Below are 16,671 nucleotides of genomic sequence, written 5' to 3'. Positions count from 1 at the left end.
GATGACAATGCTGAGTGAAATAGTGTCAAAATCCCAGACAAACTGCATACACAAAACCAACGACGAACACAAAGCTATGACCACCAAGCTCCATGCAGGACCGCAACATTTTCCTGATCTACTTGCAAAATTCCCTATGACCTAAGCTGCCATACAACGTGTTTCTCATACCCCTAGCCCCTGCTAACCAAATACTATTTACACTGTAAAACAAAATTTTGCTCTGTTGCTCTTTGGTTAAGAAACACAGCGATGAAGAAAGATGTAAATTTCACTGCCAGCACCCATTTTAATAGATTATTAATTTTCAGGCTTTATTAGAGTTGTTGAAGTGACTGGAACCAGTGCAATCCTACCTCCAAAGTCCTGTAATGGCATTGCTCCTGTATTCATCAAAGCGCTGGATTGTTTGTACTAGAAATCTCCAGATAACCTGCTTACGCAGTGACGTTGGAGATATCTGTCAGGCCCTAATATTTCATTTCCTGCATAAATGTTTCATAGGCTCCACACTCTGAATGTGAAAAGAATAAAATACTCCTTTGATCGTTCACTTGAAGTGTTTTCTGCGTCCTTTAAAAATGAATGGAACCGTGCAGTCAGCAGCAAGACAATTAAGTTGGATAAACTGATACGCAGATATCTAATGACATTTGGCACGCTTTGCGGTGATGTAAAACCGAGGAGTTTCCCTCTTCTCCTGTATACAGCTGACCTCTATTTTAATAGGTTTGGAGGTGAAACGTCCCTGAAGATGCTGCCCAAAATCCTCTCTCGAGTTCCCAAGCTGCCCTGATGCCACAGGTAACTGCTCTGTGTCGTACATGTTGCGGCTGTGCCAACTTGAAGATTTGAACCCACAAATGCCCAGCATTTCCTTAACCCTGTCATGAGCCCTGCCCTGCCCCACTGAATTCAGGGACAACAAGTCTTGTGATTGACACGGATCTGTTTCTCAGAAAAGTCTAGAGAATTCGGTATTTAACACATCCAGTTAACATAGGCACAAGACACCACGGCAGGCTAATTACAAGAATTTGGAGTCCATCCTTCTTTAAGCAGAGGTGCGAGCTTCAGAGGTACAGCTGGGATGAGAGCAAGGCTGCTCATGTTGGTCCTCCGTAACTGCTGTCTGCTTGGTAAGGTTCAGTTTCTAAGAAAGAACAAACCATGCAGCAGTTTAATTTCTGGTACTCTAGAACACTTCAGGGATTGCTTTTAGAACTATTGAACCGCATAAAAATAGAGGTGGAAGGGAAATCACCTGCTCTATGAAAACCGTACCGTGTAGCCTGTTTCCTGAGCTGAAAACATCCTGAGGACAGTCTGGGTTCTTTCCTCAGGTGTGCACAACTCTGTAATTGTATGTATTTTCCAATGAAGTGTACGAATTGCCAAACTTGTCTATTTAGTTACTAAAAAGTTTGACAATTGATTAGGAACAGCGAGCCAACTATCTTGGCGGTTCTTATCACTTTGTTATTTCCTTCTACTTGTGTGCCTGACTGCAGTCCCTGTCATCACCTCCCTTAGGCTGGGACCGAAAGCCCCTGGAAGGAGGCCACGGTGCTGGCTCTGGCCATGACCAGAGGTCTGCGAGGCTGTAACACCTCCAGTATCGGTGTGCTAAGAGCCCAACGCCACGCACTGCAAACATATTTTCCCATTGCTTGATAACACCAATACACGCGGATTTTACTTGTGGTGCTGCTTGTGCCGTAATGTATTTTTATCAAGGGAGCCAGTTGCAACAAGCAGAACCCTGAGACGGTTAAAGCCTACTTCGAGTTAATTTAAAATAACGCACTCTCTCTCTAGACTCGTACATCTCTGCAAAGAAAATGGCAAGCAATCCAGAACATTCACAGCGTAACGACATTCAGATGTGTCTAGGCATAAATAGCAACTTCTAAACCAAGAATTTGCCTCTGGAGCCTTTTCAGTAGGCCGTCAAATAGAAAATATTTAAAGGGAGACTATGATAGTATAATTTCCCTTTGTTTCAGGCAAGGATGGAGTGAATGTGTCATACGGCCCTGAAAAGGAACATGAGAAATCTCACAGTGACCCAAAATGAAAGGGCTTCATTATAGACCGAATCCTCACCCATTCGAATCAATCAGAAATCTGTTGACTTCAGTAGCCTTGGATTTCCTCACAGTTCCGACCAAAAAACGGATGCATAAATAAAATTGAGCAGCATGTTGCACAACGTTAGGCCTCTGTTTTCTCTTCCCAAGTAAATTACGAGGGATTTTCAGAGGCAGTAGTTGCAGGACGAGGCCCTAGGCGTGTCATGATCACAGGCAGAGACCTCACTCGGAGCGCTGCGCCCAACGGGGATGTGGCCGGGCCCACCAGGGACTTGGGACAACTCCTGGAGCATTCAGTAATTGGGATTACACCGCTAATAAGTTATTGTTTTAATAAATTTACACGAGTGCCCTTACGAGCGGGTGGTACTCAGCCCCCAGCACCTCGGGACCTGCTGATGGTGCCCAGGGGCAGCACTGCTGACCTCCCCACGAGGTGGGTGCGAGCCATGAGTGAAACGAAGAGCTCTGCCTTCGCCTCTCGGGCTATTTATTGCTCTGAAACCACAAACACTGCCTTATCTACACACAGGGTGAGCGGAAAGCAGATGAATCACAATGCAAATATCAGTAATTTCTCCTGGCTTATTTCTTTCGACGGAAGAGCAAGCACACAAACAAGCCCGGTAACAACAAATTGAGTTCCCCAGTTTACTCCTTATCCCACTCAATAAAGGGTACGCTTTGCTACCACTTAATTCAATGGAAAAATTCCTTTAGGTCTCCATGGGAACAGCATTGGGCCTATAATACTTAACCATAAGTACCAAATTCTATAAGCTTTGGCTGAAACTTTTTAGTGTCCTTTTAAAGATCTCCGCGGATAAAGAACTTCAGGCTCTGGAGTCAATAAAGTCAATGAAGCAGCTTTCACAGGCATCAAAAGTTCACTTTCAAACTTTTCTACCAAATAGTTACTGGAATTTGGGAAAAGCGAGCACAAAGAAAACACTGTAATAACTAACACAATGACCCTTTCAACAAGTAAAGCGAGCAGTCTTTTAAATGAAATTGGACTTAAAGTACATTTGGACCAGACAGTGAAAGGAAATCTCTCACCAGCACATCACAAGGCCAATAATGTGTAAACAGATAATAGCAAGAGCTGTGTGGTTCATAATTAATTCAAAGGAGATGGCATTTCTGTCTTCTTCCCGGTTTTGGTCAGTCATCGAAGACAATCTGCCTCAGTCTGTGCGAAGTACCACAGTTCAGACCCAAATTCCTTCGACTCCCATCACAATAGCAATAACACAAAGTATTAAACATGGCAACATTTACATTTACTGGACATGATATTTGTGTGGCAGGGTCCTGGATGACGGCCCAACTCACACTGTTCCCTTCTCACCCAGCGAAGGCTGAGTAAGGCAAACCATATGTAATAAATAACGTGTGGTGACAACAGCAAATGCTGTTATTAATAACCCGATGCTGAGACTGAACTCGAGTTCAACTTGGGACCTGTTCGGAGATTTGTTAGCAAGGGCTTATCTAGGATAAAAACCAACGTGGGTCGCAGAAGCTTGTGGTGACCTTGCTCTGGCCAAGTCGGGAACACTTTGGGTTCCTCTCCGTGCCCCATCCCCAGGGGAGAGGACGTGCCCCAGCTGGGGCTGCAGCACCCCCCGGCTCCGGGGTTCAGCCCTCGGTGTGTGCACCAGATTGGGGGCTGCCAAAAACATTCAGCTCAGGAATGAATGCACCACGGCAGGTAATGACCCAAATTTAACAAAGAAGGACGGGAACACAAGGGCTTTTCAGTGGCACGGGCTGAGGACTGATGGCTCCGTGCTGCAGGTGGAGGCTCGGCGACGAAGCCCATCCGCCTCCAACACGGCCGGCCTCTGCAGCGAGGCCTCCAATAAATCCGTCAGCACCATGATGCCATAATGCTGCCTTTATGCTGCAGCTTGACCCAGCCCCGGCACGTGCATCAGGGTAAAAATAATTTACTTTGTGACATCACCGAACTCCTGATTAAAACGTTCTCATGCTGGGACTTTAAAATGCGCTTTCTTTTACTAACGTTTTCACCAGCTCAGAAAATCCCACGCTACGTGCTTTGACCACACCATAAAGAAAAAGGCTTCATTTTGGATGCTGAACAACGGATGCTGTTTAGGAGCAGGGTCTTTACTTTCTGGCAGGATGCAGCTTTCGCACAGACCAGCTCAGGAATTTGATCCTGACACAAGTGTTAAGAACGGATTCACACATCCATGGAGGCCGGAATACTATCAGTAGTGGGACAGCACCAAACACAGAAGATACCCTGTTTTAAAATCTCCATTTCCACTGCAGAAACACAGGAGAATGACAAGAAACCTTTAGGGAATATTGCAATTTCCACAGCCTTGTGATGCTAATTACAGTCATTATCAGAGTCTAAAAAGTTCTGAGCATTTTTTGTTCTCTGCTCATGGCAGCTGTGATGAGACAAACTCAAGGTGCAATAACAATGTTACACACACACACAAAAAAATCCTAAGATCCACTTAATTTCAATATTACTACTTTTTTTTTTTTTAAGAGTCTAAAACAGTCAACTCAAAAAGCTTTCTTCTATGTACATACACACACGCATAATCCAAGGTACATTATTTTCTAAAACAACAACTTCTGTCCTTTGAATTCAGAGCAATCTGAGGAGCGGAGAAGCATATGGTTTTATATTCTTTTTTGTTTGTTTTTAGCTTTAGTTCCTTTTTCCTTTGCTTCTTACACCATGTCTTTTAATATCAAGGCAATGGATTTTTGTATATTTCTCTGTTTTAATGTAGGAGATTGGGAAAAATAATTAAAAAAAAAAGAGCATCTAGAGATTAACTGTGAAGGCTCATGTTTGACAAAACCATCCACACACACGAAACAACACGCAATTCTTCTTTGGTGTCCCAGGTTTGGCTGTTTTTATCCCCAAAGCTTTTAATAAACCGAAAAGAAGGCATCCTGAATCTCTCAGCACTGTGGCCGCATGCCTTCTGTACGGCCCACGAGCTGGATCCCAGTGAGGGTTCGGAGCAGTGAGTAGCACAACGCTTGGGTTCACACCTCCTGAGCACTTCAGGTACCCTGAAACAGAACCCTACACAACTGATAGCAGCGTGCTCGGCTGCCTGGAGCAGGGCAGCAGGCTACACGCTCGGAGAGGAATGCCTGGAGCCTCAAGCTTCATGGTCTTCATGGATCCAAGTCAGGGCATTCAGAACACAGGGGAAGCGGCACCATCCTCTTTTTTTGTGCGTTTCTTCAGCAGTCAAGAGCCTGAGTTTATTCCTCGCCTGAGGAATTCTGAACCCACGTTCCTACTTCCCAGGGGAATACTTTAATGCTCCAGGGGAACAAAAGTAGTTTGTACTCTGTTGAAGCTCTTGTGGTAGAAAGATTAATGAAAACAGGGAAAGAAGGCCAGATAATGGTTTTATCCAGAAACTTAAAAAATAAAGCAGAGGGCTGGAGCAGAGACCTGAACTGGGGCACCATACAAACAAATGCCTGAGCTGTGTTAATCTTCAGTCTCGTGGTCACTCATTTCCCATTTGCAGCCCAATGAGCCTTTCATTCTTTTTTGCACTGTGGAGCACCATCAAAAGGAGAGGTGGAGAATGCCTCCTTGCCAAGTCACACATTATAGCAGATTGTCTGCTGATTACATCTTTCCTCTTCCAAAAAAACAGCTCTAAACAAATAAGGCACAGTATTTGCCTGGGACAGTTTCCACAAACAGTAAAACCCTCAAATAAGAGCCCTAGGTAGGGAAGTCTGGCCAGATGATAAGGCTCTTCCTCTCCTCTGCATTTGGGTACACATCAACAGAGCTCTCTCAGAACCTTGACATGCAAAACACAAAGTGTTTTACTATCTGTCTGTCTGTATTCTCCTACCTGTTTACTTTGAGTAGCTAAATGCCGGTGTAACGACCGGGCGCTCTTCCTTTCTTCCTGCAATTTTTTACTAGGGAGCTCCTAATCTCCAAGTATTTAGAGGTTTGTTTGTTTGACAGACTGAATTAATTGACTATTACTACGAAACCTCCCATGAAGAAGCCTCAGACACACCACCTCAAGCTGCGATCCCTTCACGTCTCACAGCCCAGGGCCTCGGCTCTGCCATTACCCGCAGCCCGAGGAATCCCGATGGGGCCGCGCACACGAGCGCGTTAATCACACTCACAGAGATTGGAGTTTTGGGATTGGGTTTGGGTGAGAAACCTTTTGGGGAACCAAGACCTGGAGGAAGCGGTGTCAGGGTGTTGTAGGTGATGCTCGGCTGTGCCACCACGCAGGAGGCAGCGCTGCTCGGAGCCCGGCTATGGCAATGCCCCCACCTGGGCTGCCCCCAAGCACACAGGGCAGCTAAACCATGGAAATATGGGCTGGCCTGGGTGCAGAAGGGCCCCAAAATTACCTGTTTTCACCCCCCTGCTCTAAGCTGGGTTGCCAACTGCTAGGGCAGGCTGCCCACAGCCAAATCCCAATGCCTCTGCCTGTACACCTGCAAAATTGGTGAGGGACGGGTATGTGTGTGTGTGTGTCACAGTGTGTCACAGCAGCACCAGGGTGGGTAATTAAATAAGATTTCAGAGGGGTTTGGGGTCTGTATTGGGGAACCCACAGGGTAAACGTGTTTGTGCACTGCTTGCTGTCAGAGCTAAAGCCCTATGAGGCGCCGTGCCCCCACAGCCACGGCCGTGAGCACATGTCTGAATTAACCCCGCCGTCCTAACGCCGCGGTGCCATAATTACACCGCCTAATTAACCCCTAAATCACACGGGGGGGGGGGGAGGCCCCGCCCCGCTCCGCCAGGGCAGAGGAGGCCGCCCGGGGAGCGCTTCCGGGGCCTGCACCGCCCCCTTCCTGCCGGAAGGCCGCGGGGCTCCAATTCCCGTGTTTTTAATTGGGATTTCTCTTAATTTGAGCACCGTGAGGGGCTCGGTTAATGCCCCGCAGCCCCCACGGGGGGCTCTGCGGTCTCTCAGTCCCTGCCGGCCTCCCCCGAGAAGGCGCCTCAGCCCCCGAAGTGTGTGTGTGGCTGTACAGCTCGGGGCAGCCCAGTTTGTGGCACTGGTCGCTGATCAAACCCCCTCCTGCCCCGGTTCTGTCTCAGAAACCCCCCCCCCACAAAACCAAACGTCCTGAGCTTCATCGGTCTGTGAGCAGGCTGAGCTGCACAGGAATAACCAAACTGATGTGAATTAGCTTGAATGCGAATCTCTTCTCACACGCATCAAAGGAACAAAAATAAGGAGTGAAATGGGAGGTTAAAGTGAGAAAAATACTCAGAATTTAGACTAATTCTTAGAAACAGTAACCTTTTTGGTATTAGATTTGTAAACATCTTTGCCTTGATGCTGGTTTATGTTACTTACCCCTGTTCCATAGCGCTGCTACAAAAAGGCAAACTGGGTCCTCTGGGGGCTCTGTTACCAATTAGAGCTTCAAGATCTTTTAAACGTAAATTCCCTGACTTAAAAGTGACTTTTCAAGATTTTAGTGTAGTATTAGTGCTAATACTTTGAAGCCTCTACAACTAACTGCAATTTTCTAAAACTTCTTAGATTCTAAGGAGCAATGCTTTTGCTCCACAAGCTCCCAACACAGAACAGTTTAAAAAGCATTCCAAGTGCGGTGCTTATAATTAATAGTGCTGCTCCTATAAATCATACAACTTTAGGAGCAGGTGAGGTACAAATTGATATTCCTGTTCCATTGCATTTACACAAAATAGCTTTCACTAATAATAAATATTTTTTTTCTCCAGCTGAAATAAACTTTCATCGCTTTTCAGTGAGCTGCATTTTTTTTTTTTTTTGGTATGGGATTTGAGTTTTAATACATAGGTAATGCTCGCTGGAATTACGACGAAGGGATTACAATTTCATTGCTGGAAGGATAAAAAGGCCTAATTTGGTACTATAAACACCTGCTGTGGTTTACAGAATAAAGGAAGAAATCAGCATATCAACATTTACAGAGACAAAACCAAACTTCTTTAAAATTGGCAACTTCAGGATATTTGGCACCTCTGTGAAGCAGATGTGATGCCAGGTTCCAAAGAATAATTCCAGTAAATATACAGTCATGCAGTCACGTTCTCTGCTGTTGGTGATTCATTTTTCCCCAGTCCATTGGAAACTAATGGGACACCTGTTTAATTAGTAGAAGATACTCAAGACTATATTACAGTGAATATATGAATATAGGACATATTTAGATGAGAATACTTTACAGCTTGGTAAAATAGAATCTCCATGAAAAATTAAAAGGTACTGCATTATTATTGAAGCCTGTGATGGGGCTGTTGCAGCTCTGCTGCTGGTTTTGGGTTACATCTGTTTGTCCCCTCTAACGTGGCAGCTACCAAGACTCTTCCTCATACAACTGAGGACACACAGAACCACAGAAACAGTCTTAGGAGTGGAGATATCCACAGCAAAGACAACCATAGCATGGATTAACTTCTGTTTGTAAGGTGCATGGCATAATCAGCACGTAGCAAAAGGGAAAACAGACTGAAAATGAGCCCTTTGACAGAGATACAGAAGGAGAGAAGGATGTCTTGCACTGAGGTTATGTATTTAACAGTTTTACATGAAATATTTATATATAAAAACTTTGTTAAGTGCTTTTCTCCAATTTAAAAATCTAAAGAATTCAAAAATAAGGCATTCAATATTTGAAAAAGTACAGATTTACAAAATGTGTATATTCTGTCATGAAAACTCCACACCAACATTATACACTTGGAAAAAAAATACAAACAGGATATATTACAAATTTATGTAGCAATAACTTAGTTCATACCATGCAATAAAAAGTACGTTAATCAAGATACACAAGCTTTTACGTTTCCTAAACTGGAGGGCTTAATTCTGTTTGCAGATGAGTTTTTATGCAAATTCTTAGAGCTGTGGCACTTGAAATTTCTGGTAGCCTTTCTATTGAGAGTTAAATTGTACATAATGATTATGAGGATGGAGAGGAACGAAGCAGCTGTTACGAGTCATTCCAACTTTGTTCGACAATAGCTGAAACTCTTTTCTCGTATTCACGTTTGTTCTCCTGATAAAGTTGTGCTGCCTGGCTGTTCGCCGGACTGTTTGGGTTAGGTTCATCAAGCAGAGACTGTAAGAAGGAGAGAACAAAAAGTGAGACAAACCAGCACATTTTAGAACAAGGAAAACAAACAAACAAACAACTTATAACCTGAAAATCCAAGGTTTAGCAGTATGATGCTAATTGATTATTTGGCCATTACACCACTAACATCATTCAGGACTAACGAGGGGCTTGAGATACCTCCTCAACTTCATGGTAGAAAAATAAAACCAATCACCCAGGAGAAAAGAAAACATTTTTGCCGTGCTACACCCTTTTTTACTTATTCCAAATTAAGTAGATTTCAGCAATACTGTCACCCTGAGGAACTCACACGCCAAGGCTTTGTGAAAAGGTTGCAATATTTCAAACATTATACAAATATTACAACTGCTTGCCTAGCTTGGCTGAAAACAGTTAAAAACGAATCCAAACCAGTAACTGTTTTCCTGTAAAAATAACCACTGGTAGTTTTGTAGGTCAAAATCAGTAATTACCTAGGTCAGCCCTTTGTCTTTATTTGACCTAAAAAACTACTGCTTAGTCTGCAAGTATTTGAAGTTCTGTGATACAGACACTCACTAGCCACACCACTGAGCTGTGTATTCTGGAATAGAGACTAAGACTTACACATGCTTAGTGGCATAATACAACATAATTATTAAAGAGATGCAAACTTACCTGAATTGAAGTTAAAATAGATGAAACATCGTATGTTGGACTCCATCGATTCTGAAGAATATCTAAACATATGCTACCATCTGCATAAACTGTGAATACAACACAGATACCACTTAGAAATGATCAAATTTATTTTACATTTATTTTATTAAATACCATTCAAGGAATTAATTACTGTATCACTTCAGCCTGTGTTTAAATTAATGCATTAGGACAGAGCATAGCAGTTATGCCTGACACTCCCATCTGGCTTGACACCCTGTATTTTGAAGGAGATAGATTACTGGAAGAAACAAAACACTTCAGAGGAAAAGGAGGAAGGGCCAAAGATGACAGCACTAAGACAAGAATTGGTAGACCCAGACCCAGCTTCTTGCTCCTCCTGTGTGACCAGCCCAGATTCAAACTGCTGTAATGCCTCCCAGCGAGCAGAGATATTTGCTGCAGGCACGGGATGCACTGCACCAGCCGAGGCTCTCTCAGTCACCACGCGCTGAATGGGGAGCTCTGCTCTCTGTTTTCACACACTCTGCACTCAGCAGGAGAGATGCTAAGGCAGACAACAGAAAATACTGAAAAGCGTGCCTGAAGTTCTACTTCTGCCTGCATAGCTATCAGGAGTCTGAGCACAGAAGCTTGTAAGAAGCTGAGATTTGTCATGCCAACTTGCACACCCTGTTGGATGCATCCAACAACTGGATGAAACCCGTGAAGAGCTGCAGGAGGAACCACAGCACTCTCTCTCAGGCTGCCCTCACGACTGAGGCAGGGTCAGCCCCTTCCCCTCTGCTCTCCCCTGCCCCCTGTGCTGGCACTGCTTGGCACAGGGAATCCCAGGAAGGCACTGACTTGGCTGAAACCTCAGCTGACAGAAATGGGTAATGTTGGGCTTCATCAGTTCCCTGCTTCAACTTGAGATGTGTCTGCACAGACAGGAGTGCTGTAAAATGGAAGGGGGCAGGGATCTGCAGCAGGACTCCCCCTTTGTGCCAGCCTCAGCACAGCTCCTGCTGACAGTGCTCGCACGCGTTGATATGTATTGATTGGAAAAAAATGGATGGCTGCTTCCTAACAGCACCATAATTCTCAAGTTTTTCATCAAGCAGCTACTGCCTTAGACGTCTACTTAGGAGGTGGTGGTGGATTGAGAGAGAGAGCTGCTGAGCATCCCGGAGCTTTGCAGAATACATGACTGCACTGTAATATTTAATGGGTGTTAGGGCTAAATAAAAATGATTTACTCACCATTTGGATGGAACATTTTTGATAAAAACCTAACAGTCGGAGGTTTATTCGGATATTCTTCTGAAAATTCTATTACTAGTTTAAAAGTACCTGTCCAAACAAACATAAACACCATCAGGTGATTAAAAACCCAAAAACCCTCCAGGAACATACTAAGCAAGTTAATTCACATGCTCTACAATCAGTATTTTTTCCCACCATTATACAAACAAACCACATTGAGTCTGGTTTCTTTTCAGATGTTTCAAGAGATAATGGAACTGTGGAAATCCTACTTGGTAATGGCAGTAACAGCAGCAGCAGCTAGGTCCAACAATTATCCCCCTGCCCTCCTCCCTGTTCCTGTGACCGAATATGCCTGCTCTATGGACTACGGTGACTTTAAGGTGTTTCATTAAGAAGGCAACGTGGTGCCAGCAAAGAAACCCTGGAATTTCATAATCAGCAATCCCAGCCTTTGGAGCTCATGGCTGATTCACTGAAAACCTTTATTATGGATCAGTGAATAACTCACTGTAACTCCTCCAACCCAACACAGAGAAAACCCCATCTGCTGCTGATTACTGCAGTAATACTACAATTATTAAACTCATTACCCCTCATATGCTTACAGGAGGCTCATTACACAGCAACTTCCCTGTTTACATACGGAGTGGGTATCCCCCCTCCCCTCCCCAAGTTCTATATTCAGAGCAATTCAAGATTTTTCACCTGCTCTTAGTTAGAAGAGCAGAGATGAATCAAGCACGCTACAAAGACAGAACCAGAAAAGTGTCCTGCTCAGCTCTCTTGCTGAGCTTATCTGCAGAGATGTGAAAACATCTGGCAGCACTGGGCCAACTTCCCTCACTAAAAGTTTGAGCGTTCTGTGTCTGAACAAGCCTCGATGTGAGCAGTGCTTCACAGCTGTGTAACGAGCCACTCTGACTGGACACCACTTACAGCAAAACACGGTATTTTCAGGGCCAACAAGACCTTACTCCTTTATTCTTTTTCCTTGCTTAGCTTGTTCCAACTTCTATAACATCTATTATTCCTCAAAGCAGAGCAGCGTTAACACTGGCAATATTTACAAGAATGATGGAAGGAACAGAAGTTAGCTGCTTACCATCTTCGAAAGGTGTCCCTTCTGGCCTGAAAGGTTTAAAAATAAACTGGTTAATAATGATCATTACTTCTAAACATGCACAGTAAATATATATTTTCTTCCTCATCCTCTTCATGATAGAAGTGGATGCAATCATGTAAATATTTAGAGAAACATCCGGAGGCAATTTATGGGAACTCTGTCTTAATTAGCACTTTCCCACATCAATCTGCAAGTCCAGATACCCACTGCCTCATCATCCCCAACGACACATGTGCCACGCGTAAGGCTAGAGCTGAACTAACGAGCAAACTGCTGGCAAGCTGACTTCATTTTTACGAAAGAATGTAAGATACACCCTACAGGAGGGGACCTCTAAGAGATAAATGTAATAGAACCTGTACCTCATTCTCCTGGGAATCAGTCCAATCACTGCTAATACATCTGGATTTAATAGCCAAGAACATGTGGTGCTCTTATGTACTTTTAAAGAGCAAGCCTGCTTTTTCATAACCCAATTCCTCTACAATCTATTCATTAAAACACAGGCAAACATTATTCAACAAAAGGAAAGAATTAAAATTGTTCATCGCCTTTCTTAGGCATTCTTTATAACCCCCTGAAAACAAATTTTCACTGGGACAGCACACTTGGTTGTTTTTTTATTTATTTATTTTTAAAGTTTCCTGAGTGCACATCCACAAAACAAAGAAAGCATCATAAAACAAACAAAAACCAACCCAAGGAACAGGTTTTATTAGCCTTTTGATGTAGGACTTGGTAGCGACCAAAAGCTCTTACCCAAATATAACTGCATTCCACTGCATTATATTATTCTCAGACGGTGCACCACTGACACCCACAGGAGGGTCTTCTTGCAACCTAAGGATTACAAAGATAGAACAAGGCTTACGTAAGTGAAATATCTCCACCTGTGAGCATAATTTGATTGTAACAGCCACTTTTTAGAAATTTTCTCTCGTCCCATATTAGCAAGTACCTGAAGTGTTACGTGCAGAGGAGCAACGATCCAAATACAGAACTACGAGGTGATGCACACCAGGAGTGTCTCAGGCATTACACCAACACACTGCACCTACCCAGCAGGATAAATTCAGTGCTCAGGGAGAAGAGCATCAACTGCAAGAGTAATTTAAAGCCCCACAGCTGGGACTGATGGTACTACCCAGTAAGTTATGAAAGAGCGACTGCTGCTGGCTGCCACAATGCAGAAGAGCACAAGTTCCAGCCAGAAGCAGGGGCTGAACACCACGCAGTGATATTTGCAGGGCACGCTTGCAGGAACCAAGGGCAAAGCACCGACAGCTCAACTTCTGCATCCCCAGATCTGCGCACGATGCGGCTGCATGTGGTGTGAGCCTGTTCTGGCTGGCAAGCTGCCTGCTTCGAAAGGGAAGAGGGAGCGAGGGGAAAACCTGCGCGCTGTTCCCTGCCACCAGCTCAACAATGGTAAACATTTGTCTCTAAGTCACTAGTGGAAGCCTTTAAATGCTGTTTAGTTCCTTAACCCTTGGCCTAGGAAAAGCACACTGCATGCTGACAGCTCCAAGAACTAGACGCCCTCCTTCTGCCCATCCTCTTGGGTAACGCTGAGCGTGCAGCTGGGATTGCTGAGCTGTGTTTACATCCCTGCTGCGAGCACAGGCCGTTCAGCTCCATACCCGCAGCACAAACCACCTACTATTTTGGGCAGGAGCAGGAGCGGGACCTCTCCCGTGCCAGCCCGCGTGCCAGTGACGCCGCCGGAGCACTCAGCCAGACCAGCGGGGCCGAAGGATGGCTCCGGGTTTGGGATCGATTCTAAAAGCTCGTCGGCACCCTGCTGCCAAAAGGGCTGGCTCCCGAGGGGCTGTGGCAAAGACTGGAGGCTGAATTGATCCGAACAGAGCCTGGAAGCTTTTAAGAGTTAGGGGAAATGTATTTGCAGCCCCTTTTCCAGCAGCAAATATATATTGTTTTAAAAATAACCTTTCTCTCCGATGGTTTAGTGAAATCGGATGATCCAGGATCTGCTGGACTGCTCTCCCTCCACGACTCCTGACAATTGCAGCATGCAGGAGGAGTTTATATTTAACAAAGTGAATCACAGTTCATGGCGCACAGTCTGTTTTTTAGTATGAGGTAAGAGTACCATAAGGCTAAATAAAAATATAACTTAGGGGTAGGAAGGAGAGAAGCAAAGCGCTGACATGAGAAAGCTGAGTACATTTTGGGGTATTAAAGTGATCAAATATTCAATAAACAAACATGCATGTGTCCCATGTCTCACTGTGCTCACTTGGTTAAACTCCTCCATGGCTTCAGTCTCTTCCACCTTAAATTTCAAAATTATCAAGCCAGTCCTTCTGAGGCCACAAAATCATAAAAAAGTCTGATTGCTGTCCTGAAACACCACCTAGTCCTTCTCCCGGAAGGAACCACTGATTTTTGGTCACCTGTGCAGCCCAATAACATTAAAAAACATCGAGTATCCTGTTGTGATTCGAATGGGAATCGAGGACCACCAAACAGCGAACACTCACACCCAAATAAAGCCCAAGAAGCAGGGCCTGCACCTCACAAATCCCAACTTCTCGGATCGATCAGGGCTTTTGGCCCTGCAGCTCTGCCAGCCACGCAGCTCAGCTCCACACAATACACGTCAACTGTTTACCCGTGTATTTTCAGGCCCTGGTGTAACACAGCTCCGCTAAAAAAAGCCACGCTATCACAGCTGACTCACCTCCAGCAGCCCAGGAGCCGCTCCGGCCCGCAGGAATCACACCGCACACCCTGAAGTTTACCCAAAAAAAAACCCAGCCCAAACCACACGGCGACTTTCCATGCGTTAGGGCCGTATTTACATGGCAGACGGGAAGTGGAGTTACCCCGCTGGGGCAGCCATGGCCATTTAAAAGCCTCCAGCTAATTACCACTGCTAATGAGCACGGCGCTGGGTCCCTGCTGGTGCTGAGGGGGAGCTAAGGGCTGGGCTGGGGGGCACCGGGCCCTGCACCCCCCGGCTCTGGGGTGGTCTCAGCACATAGGAATGGGGGGTCCAGGACTGGGGGGGGGGATCCCAGAACCTGAGGGGAGAGAAAAGACCCAGAACTTGAAGGGGGGGATCCCAGAACTTGAGGGGCCGTCAGAAATTGGGGAGGGGGCTTAACTTGAGGGGGGGACCCTAGAACTTGAGGGGGGGGGACCTAGAACCTGAAGGGAGACCCAGAACCTGAGGAGGGGCAGAACTTGAAGGGAGGGACCCAGAACTTGAGGGGGAGCCCAGAACCTGAGGGGGAGGGGGAAAGTTAAGGGGGGGACCCCAGAACTTGAAGGGAGGGGCCCAGAACCTGAGGGGGGTACCCTAGAACTTGAAGAAGGGGGGGGCAAATATTCGATGGGGTGGCCCAGAACTGAGGCGGGGGGGGGGGCAGAACCTGAGGGGGGGACACCCCCCAACCTGAGGGGAGCCCAGAACCTGGGGCGCCCCAATCCCCTCAGAACCCCCTCAGAACCCCCTCAGAATCCCCTCAGAATCCCCTCAGCCCCAGCCACCGGGCGCCCCCCCAACCCCAAGGGGGGGGTGGACAGCGGCTGAGAGGGAAGCAGACGACACCCCGTGTCCCCCCCTCTTGTCCTCACCTCTTGAAGTCTCGCATCAGCCGGCGCCGGGCCGGGGTGGACATGGTGGCGGCGGAACACGCTCCCCCCGGGCCGCAGCACCGCCTCCCGCCGCCGCCCGCACAAACAACCCGCAATGGCGTCTCCCTCCGCGGGGGGCGGGCCCCTGCCGCCGGGCCGTGACGTCACGCGGGAGGCGGGGAGGGGAGGGGGGGGGAACCTCGGCCCGGTCCATTCCGCCCGTGTAGGGGGGGGGCGAGGAGGGGGAAGCTCCCACTGCGCTGCTGCGGGGGGGGGGTTGCCCGGCCTCACCTCAGGTTTTGTTTTTTTTTGCCTCATTTTTTCTCAGCGCCCTCGCTGCAGGTGGAGGCTTCGAGGTCCTGACCCTGTTCCCAGCCAGCCCCTGAAGCAGGGTTTTTGGCTGCGTGTGCTGCGGTGCTCTGAGTTCGTGGTTTTGGGAGGTCACAAAAAAACACCACAAGAGCCCTAATGAAGTGCCCCAAATGTCCTCGTCCCGCTGCTGTGTGCTCATGGAGCTGTGACCGGGGGCTTAATCTAGCCCAAAAGGCCAAAATCGGCTTCTTACCACAGCCCTGCTTCAGCAGGTGGTGGCCTTTGGGATGAGGCTGCCACGGGTGCTCGTAGCCACCCCGCAGCTCAGGAACCTGCCCTTCAGGGGTGTCAACCCCACACCGTGCTCCCACCTCAGTGAAAACACGCTTGCGGTGAGGCACACGTGTGAGAACTGACACTGCAAGGCAGCAAGCTTTCTCAGGAGGCTTAGGAGCAAGGAGCCATCCTTCCCCAGCCACCAACACGCAGCTCGCCCAATGCAGCCCTCTT

At 46.6% G+C, this 16,671-nt stretch overlaps 1 protein-coding gene across 2 annotated transcripts; it reads right to left on the bottom strand.

Moving 5' to 3' along the window:
- Positions 1–8,651: 8,651 nt before the first annotated feature.
- On the bottom strand, positions 8,652–16,008 carry UBE2B (ubiquitin conjugating enzyme E2 B). 2 transcript variants are annotated; one of them, XM_027468549.3, is made up of 6 exons: positions 15,850–16,008; positions 13,009–13,089; positions 12,229–12,254; positions 11,121–11,210; positions 9,876–9,964; positions 8,652–9,221 (listed from the first exon to the last, which is right to left on the bottom strand). In XM_027468549.3, exons 1-6 carry the CDS (start codon positions 15,891–15,893, stop codon positions 9,093–9,095), a joined length of 459 nt encoding a protein of 152 aa, XP_027324350.1. In that variant the 5' UTR covers positions 15,894–16,008; the 3' UTR covers positions 8,652–9,092. The 2 variants fall into 2 exon arrangements, with proteins under 2 accessions (XP_027324350.1, XP_005011291.4); XM_005011234.6 differs by lacking the exon at positions 15,850–16,008 and adding an exon at positions 14,951–14,974 and having other exon boundaries at positions 8,862–9,221.
- Positions 16,009–16,671: the final 663 nt, after the last annotated feature.

Source organism: Anas platyrhynchos, chromosome 14, assembly GCF_047663525.1.
Source record: "Anas platyrhynchos isolate ZD024472 breed Pekin duck chromosome 14, IASCAAS_PekinDuck_T2T, whole genome shotgun sequence".
NCBI classification, from domain to species: Eukaryota; Metazoa; Chordata; class Aves; order Anseriformes; family Anatidae; genus Anas; species Anas platyrhynchos.
The sequence above is the reverse complement of the archived record's forward strand: the minus strand, read 5'-3'. Positions and strand labels throughout refer to the sequence as shown.

Coding starts and splice junctions, on each gene's coding strand:
- UBE2B (XM_027468549.3), bottom strand. CDS start 15,893: ATGTCCACCCCGGCCCGGCGCCGGCTGATGCGAGACTTCAAGAG. Junction 13,090..15,849: donor CTGATGCGAGACTTCAAGAG/GTGAGGACAAGA, acceptor TGTAATCCTTAG/GTTGCAAGAAGACCCTCCTG. Junction 9,965..11,120: donor AAAAATGTTCCATCCAAATG/GTGAGTAAATCA, acceptor TTGTATTCACAG/TTTATGCAGATGGTAGCATA.